This window comes from Bombus fervidus, chromosome 2 (assembly GCF_041682495.2).
Source record: "Bombus fervidus isolate BK054 chromosome 2, iyBomFerv1, whole genome shotgun sequence".
Classification (NCBI taxonomy): domain Eukaryota; kingdom Metazoa; phylum Arthropoda; class Insecta; order Hymenoptera; family Apidae; genus Bombus; species Bombus fervidus.
In genome coordinates this window covers 8,040,876-8,054,035 of record NC_091518.1, presented here as the reverse complement: position 1 = coordinate 8,054,035, position 13,160 = coordinate 8,040,876, and the positions used below count along the sequence as shown (strand labels likewise).

At 30.1% G+C, this 13,160-nt stretch overlaps 1 protein-coding gene across 1 annotated transcript in view; it reads right to left on the bottom strand.

Annotated features, from left to right (window-relative positions):
• Positions 1-13,160, bottom strand: part of LOC139998178 (uncharacterized) — a 71,376-nt gene that overhangs the window by 49,190 nt on the left and 9,026 nt on the right. Inside the window, exon 2 of the mRNA XM_072022518.1 lies at positions 1,726-1,962. Coding sequence (XP_071878619.1) covers positions 1,726-1,962 — 237 coding nt within the window. The remainder of the gene's footprint in view (positions 1-1,725; positions 1,963-13,160) is intronic.

Below are 13,160 nucleotides of genomic sequence, written 5' to 3'. Positions count from 1 at the left end.
ATTATTAATAATAGTAATTTAGAAATCACAAATTAATTATTAGTAAAATGCAATGTTACATGACAATGATACATCATTAAACGTCATTACATCATTTCACCCAAAGAATGGCTCTGAGTTTGTAAAATATTATATTACAAACAGAATTTAATTTCTACAATATTAAAGACATCATAAATAGAGATGACAAGTTTCCATTTATAATATTTGTGAATATTCAAGATTCACTTAAAAACAAAAGTCTCTGATGTTAATATGGTCATTACGTTTTAATACAATTTTATGTTTCATAAATAACAATTCGTAACGCGGTGAAATACTTCATACAGGCGTGACCGGAAGTACGCATAAGTTTCCTCGGAACGTCAAACTTTCTCTTAAGCCCACATCCGCGAACGTATTTCCCCGTTACACGCCTATCTCAACGACTCGTGCGAGAATTTTTCTATCAGCGCAATCTATTCACCGTGTCTTTTACATACAATATTCTCTTCGCATTTTTATTTAAATCATCGAACACTTTACGATTCCTACATTTCAACGCAACACTAAGAAGAAAAGAAACTGGGGGAACCAACATTCTTAAACGAACAAAGAATCGAAGAAGCTACTTGTAAAAATGCCAGTTCAAAGGATATGTACCTAAGTTTTATAAGAATTAAAGTACTTTAATGGGTAAATAATACAAATAATGCTTGCAATTTACTGCCTAATCCGTTATATTGAAATTTTATAAAACATTCACGAAGAATCGACCACCTTGTAATCTATATATTCCTTAATATTGGAAGCGTTTTAATTTTTGAAAAAAATGAGAGCCCGACCAAATCTGAGATTACAGAGGATAGAGTAAAATATAGAAATTTAACTTCTTATATTTAGAATTCATAACCCAGTTCCTAATCTATCTAATACTTAAATAAATGTAATATGTTAAACAAAGTAAAAATTTATTTCAAAGAATTGCTAAGTAAATATTAATCATTTTTAATCTTATATGAAAATTTTAATAACTCGTATTGAGATATAACTTATAATTAGATGTCATAGATGACCAGAAATTACCTATATCATTTATAGGCTATATTTTAAAAGTTAAATAATAAATAGTTTGGTTAAGTGAAATATAAATAATTTAATTATTCTTATTTTTGCATTCTTCTTTATAACAAGTGATATATAAAACCTAAATTTGCTGGAATATTAGAAAGTTTCCTGAATATGATTAACTTTACAAATATAAAACAAATAAAAACTTTATAAAAATAAAACAAATGGAATTTTACAAATTTCAAATTATTCGATCTGATTTGGTATAAAATTGCGACATTATAAAAGGGAATTCAATAATTTATAAATTGTTACTCGTCAATTCTTCAATACTATTAGTTGACAAATTATCGTCTAAAATAACCGAAGAATTGAATCTATCACTTGTCGAACTTTTTCATATAATTACTTTTCGCTTGTTCAAGAATATAATACGGAAAAACAGATGCAAGAACATCCGAGCACTTGCAACACAAAACGTAAGAATTTTCATTTCTATGGTGGACTAGTATTGTTGTATAACTTTTTATACAACCCACATTTGATAAATTGCATGATATAATGGGAAATAGGTAGAACATATTTTTCACTCGATCCTCATACAATTTTATGTCTCATAATGCCTACTGAAGAAATAACATTTTCTCGTAACTTTTAAAGAATATGTGGACTTACCGCAAAATGGAACCCCTTCCGGTGTCCAAGAGCCATCAATCTGACACTGTCTCCGCGCAGGACCAAGGAGTTCGAACCCTCGTTCGCAAGAATACGTAGCGACTGTGCCTTCGGGCAATATCGTGTCCTTTAGAAGGGCATCCTCTTCGTCTATAACGTCTTCGGCACCTGTTCCTGTGAACCGAACGCTACTGTGTGCAGGAGCCCCAGGGTAACCGCATCCGGCACCATTGCAGCCTGTAATCCAATACAAAGACGCGATCATTATCAAGTAACTGACAGCGGTTATCAGACTTTAATGTGTTAAACACCAATGTAAACGCGGATGACCTAATAATAATAACGAGCAGTTTCGCGCCTGTCATCAATTCGTATTCTTGGATTATAAATGATCCATAGGAGTTCAAGCTAATTCTGTTGCATCTTTTGCTCCGTTTTTAACCAAATTGTATTTTTTTATCATTAGGAAATTTTTCAAATTGGAGGAAAGTGTGAAAATATAATTACTAGTCTGCAAGATTTTTCGTTTCAACTATATATCAAAGATTTTCTTAAGATATTAAATCTTTTACTCGTCTAAAATTAAAACGAGATTGAGACAAAAGATTGGAGAAGTGCAGTAAGTATTAATTTGTTCATTTTTTAATACTTTATTTTCAATCGCATTCTGTGTTTGACGCAATAAATACTATCAATGGTGTTTATATGTAAGATGTAAAATACAAATTAAAATTAAGTAATTCCTAGTTCAATTCTGTCCGAATTTCAGTAAATTTCATTGAAAATAAAGATGTATTAAAAAGTTTTCTAACAATCGATACATCGAACGCTGAATATAATTATTTTATAGTAAAGTGGATTTAAGAAGGATATCATATAGAGAATTTTCCTGTGTGTGAATTAAAAGAAATACGTCCTTTGATAATTAGTTGAAGTTTCTTCGACATACACTATAAAGTTTAGAAATAAAACAACATATCGTTATAATATAACAATTAATTCTGGATAGTAATTACTTATTATAATGTAGCTTCTACCAGTATTCAAATTACGCAGTGATCACTACTTTCCTTTAAATTCCTAAAAATAAACAACGTGGAATAAATTTATACGCTTTGTACAATTATATGAGAATCTTAAGGAAAGATCTTTAGAAAACTATTTTTACATATATTTCAATATACAAGAACCATTCTCTTTAACTTTTGAAAGAAATTTATTCTTGGGCTCTCTTAACCAATATTATTGACGAAATTCTACAGGTTATAAATTACCAGTGCTAATAAATTTTCGTTTATAACAATAACAAGTATAATAAGGAAATTAAATTTAGTAATAAAAGTACAATTCTACACACGTAAATTTTATAAATGATAGGTAAGCTGATTACTCCATGGTACATAATATTTGAAATAAAATTATTGTATTTAAGATGAGATAAAATTAAAAATAAAATTGTACACAATTTTAAAAACTATTTGTGCAACGGGAATTTATAGCCCACGTCTTACCATTTATTAATTCGTTACTACTATTAATTAGTAAATTAAATATTTATTGCAATAAGCTACGCTTGCTTTTCAAACATACTAGAAACTATTCAAGAAGGCAACATTCTAACGTCAACAAAAAATATTAAACTCTTCAAAGAGAATAAAAAATATTTTTTGTATCAATTTTTGTCGCATATGAATACCTCCAATTAATGAAAGATTTTCCACTATCGGACGAAGAACGAAGAAAGCTTTGTTTTGATGGCACATTGATCAACGACAAAATAAACAATCGGTCGTTTCAATCGATCGTCGATTCTAATTGCGTAAAGTGAACGGCAGAAAGACAAAAGGTAGGAAAAAAAACGGAAAGGTAGAATCGCTGAGCTGAATGTCTATTTGCGTTTACGGAGGTGACGACGCTCTTGCCGGCCATTGAAATCATCGACTTGAAAACTCCAACGCTCGATGAGGCAACGTCCCGCTTTGCAATGACTTTAATGCAGCTCGTGCGTGATGACGTGAGTTGCATGTCCCATCAGAGGCCAACAGCAACAGTACCGTCAGCCACACTTGTCCGTGGTGCCCACCACGTATTTACACTGATTACCAAGCGAGCAATAAAACGTTGCGTTATTTGTGTAATTAGTCACGAAAGATTGAAGTGCAATCATCATCCCCGTTTCTTTTATAATATATTTTTTCCTTTTTCTTCTTGTAATTTAATGTCAAATTCGTGGTACAGTTATCTGTAAACTGTGGATGATTGTTTATATTTTTATGTAGATAAATAAAAAAGTAGAATCTAAACGGAGGTTTGTTTCGCTCTAAATCAGTGTTTTCCAACTTTCTTTAAGTCACGATTCCATTTTATAACGATAAATTAACCTGTGATTCTCTCCGGCGCATATAGGTATAAAGAAACACATTTTATAATGTGAAGGAAATACATGAAATGTAAATATTTCATAATATGATTATAATTAGTATATGTATATATATTTTTTATATTATTTGATATGCATTTTGAAGGGCGCGATGCACAAATTAGGAACTTGTGCTCTGAATATTTTTTAATGCTATCCACGCATTCTGTACATTTTTTCTCACTTTCCAATCGATATATAATTATCTTCAATCTACTTATTAATAACGATCAAAACAGTGATAATTTTTGTTTGCGATTAAAGTAAAATATAATATGTAATATAAAATGCTGGTAGTCGGATCAAAATTTTCTTTGCTTACTATGAATCTCTCGTAAATTTAATATTTGAATATTTTAATATGATGTATAAATCAGATTTTTGAAATCCAATACACTTACAAACTTTTATGAATCTATCTACAAATGATCAAACGATATTAATAGTAAAATCATAACGCTTAAGAACTTAATATTATTGTGATTATTATATTTTCTAAATCTAAGCAGCTCATATCTAATTACACATAAATCAATTGTTATATAAAAGATTGAAAATTAACACTAGTTGATAAATTATAAGATTACTTAATACACGCTTCTTCGCTTATAGAATCTCGTGAAAAACTAACTTATTTATAAATTAATACTTTTGATCGAGATAAAGAATAATGTTCTACCATTACACTTTCTCCCAAGTAAAGCCAACTTTTATGCGAAATCTTTTCAATATCCACAGTAATATCATTTTACCGATTGTATTTTATTGCCTAAAACCTTAGAGAATCTCGTTCAGGTCAGCCAAGCTACGTGAACTCAAATTCCTTAAATTCAATTAACTTGATTTACATACAAGTTACTTGATTCGAGGTAATTTGAATTCAAATCAACCAATTTTAACTGGACATCTTAACGGAAATAGCGTTAAAGAAGATGCTGCGTGAAGATAGAAGAAGAAACTAGAAATAATATTGTACTGCCAAGTTGAAATAATCTCAACTTCGCCTAAAATCTAACAGGACATTGCAGATAAATCACAGGTTCACGCTGGTAAAGTGGTTTCAAGTTCTTTCAGTTCCAGTTTCTTGAATTCAGATATGGTATGATGAATTCCAATGAAATCATAAATTATACCATGATTTTTTAGCTTATTTTAAGGACAGGTTTGAATTTGTTTTATTGTTGAAACATGTTATATTTCAGACAAATTAGGATTCGTAATGGTTCGATATAGGAGATAAATCACACTTTAGTTTGCGTCGTGAAACAAGTTCCTTTAAGAGATAAAAGCAATAAATAAGGGTTAATTGGATGCAGAATACTTTCATGATATATTGAATTATAGAGTAATTTAGTTCTTCCGGAGTAATATAGATGTTATTTCATACCTCTGCAAGAATATACAGTTTACATTATTCTCCAACAAATAGAGAAAAGATAATTGAACGTACATGAACTAACGCGAAGAGAAATGAAATTGAATTGAAGATGTACTCCCTTAACTACGAAGTTATTCGTTCTCTTTGCCATGCCTTTAGAAATTATCATCGTAATCGGCTATTGCATACAGGATGGATGGACTACAGCGATCTTAATGTAATTCGTGTAAAGGATTTCTACGTTTCATTCATTTTTATTTTGTATTGTTCTATTACTTGTTTTCTGTTATTATTTCTATTAACCCTCAACTGGTACCGTTAGATTACGACAGTTCGTCTCAAGATCACACTTTGCCATTATTTAAATAACATATTTGAGAAATGATTATTCAATATAATAAATAAGATTTAATACAATATTATGTCATATATATATCATATCGTTTGACTGATAGTTACTACGCATTAATATGCGATATTATTATGCGACAATAATTATGTGTCACTTTATTGAAATAATAATATAATTTTCTTATGAATTATTTCATAATCTGGCTACCAAATGCAGTCATTTTTTATTTGAAGAAATATTTAGCGAAATAACTTCTCAAATAATTCCTGATTTACACATAGTTCACACATTTGTAACTCGGAGATAATCGTGATGAAAACAAATACAGTTACGTTATAAAAAGAAGTCCAACGATGTAGTTTATAAATTACTTAGATCATACTTTAAATACGATATTCAAAACCCTAAATCTTTTGTTGTTCCATTTAAAGAGATTAACTAGTATAAAAGATTATATACGGATGCTTTATTTTATCACGAGGTAAGATGAAGTTACTTTTCGTAAATTATCTTGAAAATAAAAATTAAGTTAAAGTAATCCGTTATTTCGAATTGAAAATTGTTATTTTTATTCCAAATAAAACTCATTCGTATCAATATTTTAAATACAAAATAAAAATGAAATAAAAATAATAACTTCATTAAAATGACTCATTACTTCCAGTCGAAATGTTCTTAGAACTTATTCACGTTGCTATATCATCGATTCACTTGATTCTCCAATTAAAGACAGTATAAGTACTACAATCGTGAATGAATTGATTCCAAGTCAGCAGATTGTAGTGTGAGCATCAAGAGCCGTTAAATCAATAATCTTTGGCAACTACCGGCTGCTCGTGGGCGTAGATAAACAGAAGGAAACACCACGATTACCACGAACCCGTAACGGAAACGATAATGCAAGCAGCTCACATCCTGCGGCTTTCGCGCAATCACCTAGGAAGTCATCGGCTATGCCGACGTACAACGTACGTGCACGCGTGTAAATCCAATGGACAAAGAGGGAACTGCATGAAAATGGAGAGGCCTCGCAAAATTTCACCTAGTCTGCTTGCGTAACGCGACAATTTTTCTTCTTCAACATCGTCGATTCTTTTCCTTTTCTTTTCTTGTTTTTTTTTTTTTTTTTTTTTTTTTTGTCATCCGCCCGATGTTGTCGTTCTAGCCATTGGACCGAGAGGTTCGAGTTGCTTTCTAACACGATTCGCATTCCACACGCGCGGATCCATTGTTCGCTTTTACACGAAAACCAAATGATTTCTAGCTGTTCTCTCCTTCAGCCTGTTGCAATCTTTTTTGTAAGCATCGAGAATTTATTGTCGGGGAATTTATAGTCGAACGTTTTTCGACTAGGAGCCGAACTTAATTTCATTTATTTTACGCGATGCTTGGAATGACGGAATAGAAGCGTTACATTGTCAAGAAAGCGGAGTCGAAGATTAAAAGTAGAATGATTTTGTAGTTTGAACGTTTCAATGACTTCTTTGAGGGTAGCGACCCACATATCGTTCGATAATCAATGAATACTTCTATGAAACGTATCGAACACTATGAAAATTATTTTAAATAAAAATATTCCAATTTGGCAGGGTTATATTCTTCTAAAACAAACAGCTTAAAAATACGACAACTTTCAACGTGACCTAATATTAGCTCATTGGATTTTCTTGTATGGGAAACTTATATTAACTGAAAGATAAAAGAAAGGTATAAAACTGGTATATGTAAGTCGTATCTTCCCTCGAAGAGAGTAGATTAGGAGATTCGAAAGTGGTTTGCAATAGAAGTCTGGTATTTAGGTTTATTGCAGGATGTCGATTATCGAAGATACAAAAGAAGAATGAGACAAGATGGGCCTGAGATTTATAGATAACGGCTTCTGGCATGTCTCAATAACTAGGTGTTAACTGTAAATATATTAACTTGTAGGATTATTTAGGAGACAATAGAAAATGGCACGTGCGCGACTACAATGCCATACAACTCTGAGAAAAGATAACGGAAGTATTGTGACATAAATTTTTCAGAATATGTACGAGTATCGATGCATGTACATTTGTTAAAAATGTCAAAGTTAACTCTTAACTCTTGTGAAAACCGATTCATCAACGTTACACTTTTCAATAGGATAATAGTTGTTGAGAAATCTGGAAACATTTATATAATGTCTCCAAACATCTGAAATTAAAATTGTCATAAAATTTTTGATAAACGATTTCATCTTAGTTTAAATTACGGTAAATAAATATTGGGAGTCCGTAGTGTTTCCAAGATTGAGGAATGATTATATGTTATAAACTTCTGTAAAATAATGAAACAGAAAATTCTGAAAAATGCTATTAATTCGTCATTAAATGTAACGAGAAATGTTTGCGGGAAAAGATGCAAGATCAGTGAACAGAAAAAGTGTTTTTCAAACAGACAATATTTAGTTTCAAGTATAAAACACAATTTTTTTAATGACAAAAACCAAACTGCTTTAGAATCACGAAAACTGCTTGAAACAATGGATTGCAAAGAAATATGAACATCTTTCGACAAACTTTATGAGGCTATCCAATAAATAGCTAAATATACTTGAAAAGAGGCAATGCATGAATTATTGAATAAAATTCTAATTTCTATAAAAATATATTACCGTTCGTTTTTTTTTAAATATTACTACGAACTTTTCGAACAACCTAATAACATAAAGTGAAACACATTAGTGTAGTGTCATGTTCGAATTATCCCGAAAGCGAATGACCTACATTTACAAAATAGAGATTAGAGATATTTGTTGGACTTTATTCTCCCAAAAAGTAGCAGATGCTTCTAATTGATTACCATGGCTGTCGAAGCGACATTCTTCAAAGGATAACTGACTAAACGGTTCCGAATGTATACACAGAAATGATGACTACGTAACGGTTCAGGCCACGCGATTTACATATTTATCAGTTACTTTGTCTGTTCTTCCTGCCCTATACTGAACGACCAGAGTATCAAAACGTTTAAGCATACGATACCTACCATCATTTTACCGTATGTATTTCCCACCGGTCAAACATTTGTTTCGAATGGGCAAACAAAGAAGACAAAAGTGAAACCGTAACTGGAAATGAAGGATGGAGCGTTGATGCAATCGCTATTTGCTAATATGAGTAATATTATAGTCATATAAGCAGTGATGTCAGCCTATACAAAATAACTTTTTCAACTTGTTGACAAATATATTACTATATATGTACATATGTGTGATTCGCAAAAATATTCGAACGTTTGCCATAGAGCATTGTTATGCATGTATTATGTATGTTATATGAAAGTTTAGGAAATTTCAGTAGGATTGTAATTAGCGTCATTACAGTGGTAAAATTTGAAACCAATCTCAAAGTGTATATAGAAATTATTACAAACATATATCGAGTAAAAGATTAATACACAGCAATTAAATAGTATTATATACATTTAACGTTAACGATGACTTTACTGAATATCGAGGGTTATTATTGTCAAATATATAATTATACGAAATATCTTGTAGCTTGTACGTACGATGTACATTTTCAATTTTGTTTCAAATTGTTCCACCAATCAAGTTTCTTGTGTATAATCAAGATACAATCGATATCCCTTAAATTCTCGATAATTCGCTAAATACTCAATGTAAATTGCCAATGCAAATGCCATGTTGTACGTATTGTTTCTAATATAATTAACATCAAAAATGTAGAAACCGACAAAATTTTAATTAATAATTTTCTAAATTATATATATAAATATCTCTTCAATTATCTTTCGTATTTTTCTATGGCTTTAATATTACTTCAATATCGAAGATCATTGTAAAATTATATTGTTTGACAAAATAAACGTATTGGAATATAAGAAATTTGATTCTAATTTTTTCCCCCATTTATGTCGACGCATTATTTTTACTGCGCTCAAGAATGAACAAGCGACCTGCTTCCACAAAGGTTTGCGTATGCTTGTCGAAGATTATCGAGCGCCTTGTTTTCTAAAAAAGTTTCATCGTAGTTGAGCTGACGGTTCGTTGCATCCGCTTAATGTAGGTTGCTACCTCGTATCATCGTAATTGTTAAACCGCAAACCGGGGCAGAACTTACGCTGAACCTCAAGATATAACGCCACACGATACTTCTTGCTTGTCTCTTTTACTCTACCAATATTTGTCTTATAATTATACTGTGATTTAGCTCCTATGTATGTACAGAAGCGAAAACGGAAGTTATTCGTTCCTGACGTGGGTAAAATATTAATTGAGCATACGTTATCAACACGATATAATTTTCATAATAATAATTGCTTAAACTAAATAAATAATATTGTCTATACATATAATTGTTTTATATTATTAATGCGATTTATTCTATTGTCCTATTTAGTATCTTTCTATTTTCTAAAAAATATTGAAATATTTGAAGTTCCCAGGGTTTCTTACCTTTTAAATAAATTTCTAAAGCTTATTCTATAGCATTGTTGTATAATTCTTACGTTTAATACCACACACTCAATATACGTATACATTACTATGCATATATATATATATATATATATATATATGCATTGAAGTAATGATTAAAATTAAAAATATCTGATTGCATTGAAAGAATCAAATGTTCATTTAATATCATAAATTCATAGAAATATATACTCGTATGTAGAAAGCAATAAAACGTAGCTGAAATTTTTAATAAATGGTAGGTACATTTCCAAATTTATAAAAATAGGAATCAGTAAAACCTTTAAATCTCATAATGCAAAAGCCTTCGTATAATATGAAAATATTTTTGTACGTAAGATCATTAGGAAATACGTATAGTATTCATTTTTATAAGTGAAATATTTACTATTACTTGTAGTACTTTTAAAAATAAACAAATTACTCACATGAATAATTTTATCATTATTTAAAGCACTTAATAAATCACGTGGTTAAGAAACATAGTATTCTGAAGGAACTTTGATGCATACGATGTACAAGATTTCATTCATCTCACACTTGAATCTTCTTTTCAATTCCAAAATGAACTGAGCAGTATATCGAAACTCAGATTATAAAAGAACAAAAGCATAAAAGAATGAAGTAATAAAAAGCAATTGATAATAATACGTTTATCAGCTATTTTTATGGAGTACAATCATACTAGAAAGTTACACTTCCTCCTTTGTTCCTGTACATAGCATTTTAGCGATGTTACAGAGTAATGTTAAAATTATATAGAATTATCTGATATATCACGATCAATCATAAATATATATATACATCAAGTGAACTTCATGCATAATAAGTACAATATTTGAAATACGGCTTTTAATAAGAGGAATTGTATAAAAACGGAAATCATTTCGTGAAAGCAATTTTAATTAAGGACCAAAGATGGTAAAGGTAACTTGGTAAGAATCTCAATTATACTCATCCGCACAGGTTGCAATGGTGCGGCGCAGCGCGCTGCTCGATGAAAGTTGGCACAATTATGCGTGAAGGATATTTCTTGCCGTGCTTCCAAAGATTCACGGTAAGATCAGTATAAAATACGTACATCGATGAACTCATAATGCGTTTCTGTTTCTTGTTACAACACTGTTTAATGTTAGATGTTGCTCTTGTACTTACAATTTAATTAGATTTTGATAATAATCAATTAGAAATCAGGCTACCTTAAAACTTACTCAGCCTTGTTCCTTATATATGTATATCATTGCAACATTATTATTAGATCATTCTCGACGTTCTTGATACTTTAAAGTTATCAATTTTTCAAAGAATATAACTATATTAAAATTAAACATTCTTATCTCAAGTAATTTGTATTATGTTTAGCACGTTTTTCTCTTTTTTCTTTTTTTTTGTCAATATATTAAGACTTATACAGACAGGGATAAAAATAACAATTCTTTTGTGTATGTATTAGGTTGTCCGAAAAGTTTCTTTCGTTTTATGAGGAAATAATAGACGCGCAATGTTTTTCGCTTTATATTATTTTGTCGAATTACGTACAACCCATTTTGTTTTGTTGAGATAAACACCGTGACATTTCACAGACTTGGTTTCACGTTTGTATGAAGGTGCACTGTTGGAAAAAACACGTTTGCGAAAGAAAGACACTTTCCGGACAATCTAATATATGCAAAATTCATATATTTATAATAATTTATGTATTTTTTGCTTAAATAAAGGACGCGATGAAAATTACCGCAACGAACGATTTTAATCATTTGCTGTGATTATTCCTGAATACGATCGTTTCAAACAAAATATAAATTCTTATAGTACATATATCTGAGTTACTTTTTATATATTTTTTATGCATGTTTGATTTTTTAATTTGAGTTATAACAATTACGGCCCCTCTATACGTATAACAGATTGCAACGCTCTTTGTTTTTTGGATGAAACAAACTTTGCCGCAAATTATTCTGAGATACAAGGATGTGTTATAATTGTAATCTCAATTTTTAAATAGGATTAATTACAGTTTCAATACTATGAGAGAATAATATTGTAAATAAAATATTCATTTACTTAAGGAATTATTATTATCTCTTTTGAAATTTTAACATGCTCCAAACTTTTGAGCTGGACACAATTTTCCAGGCAAATATATATTCAATCATATTTATGTATCTGGTTATATTGTTATTGTCTTCCCTATTTATTATTACACATCATACTCCTGAAAATTTTAAATTTTTATATGTCATAATAATAAATTTGAAACAATTCGAAATTATTTAAAACAATTTCTCAAACTTAATTTCTCTAATTACATTATCACAAAAATGTTACAAAAATAACATATGTAATAATTTTTGTATAAAATTTCTTTTTGATAAATTTTTAATTTTCTCACGGTCCTTATCGTATCGTAGCCATGATGAAACTTATTTGTTGTTCAAAAAATTATTGGTTGCACAAAGTCTACTTATATTTCGCATACGCATGGAATATATGTAGGTCAGTAGAGTGGACACAGCGAGTTACAATTGCATGGAAAGGGTAAAAGTTATTCCGGTGCGAATATCAGGTCACCGCTATTTCAACCGTTATCTTTTAGTAGTGATTATCATAGCAATTTTATCGATTATCCAGTCTCTCTATCGAGGCAAGTGCATTCCATTGTCAGATCCTTAACCTTCCTTTTGCCATTAATTAAAAAATATTCACACAACCTATAAATCTTATCGGTTTTCTATTGTTTATTCTAAAACAGCGAGATAGGAAAGAAGTTTGCATGACCGCTTAAAAAGATTAATGCACAAGAAAAATAGAATTTTCAAAT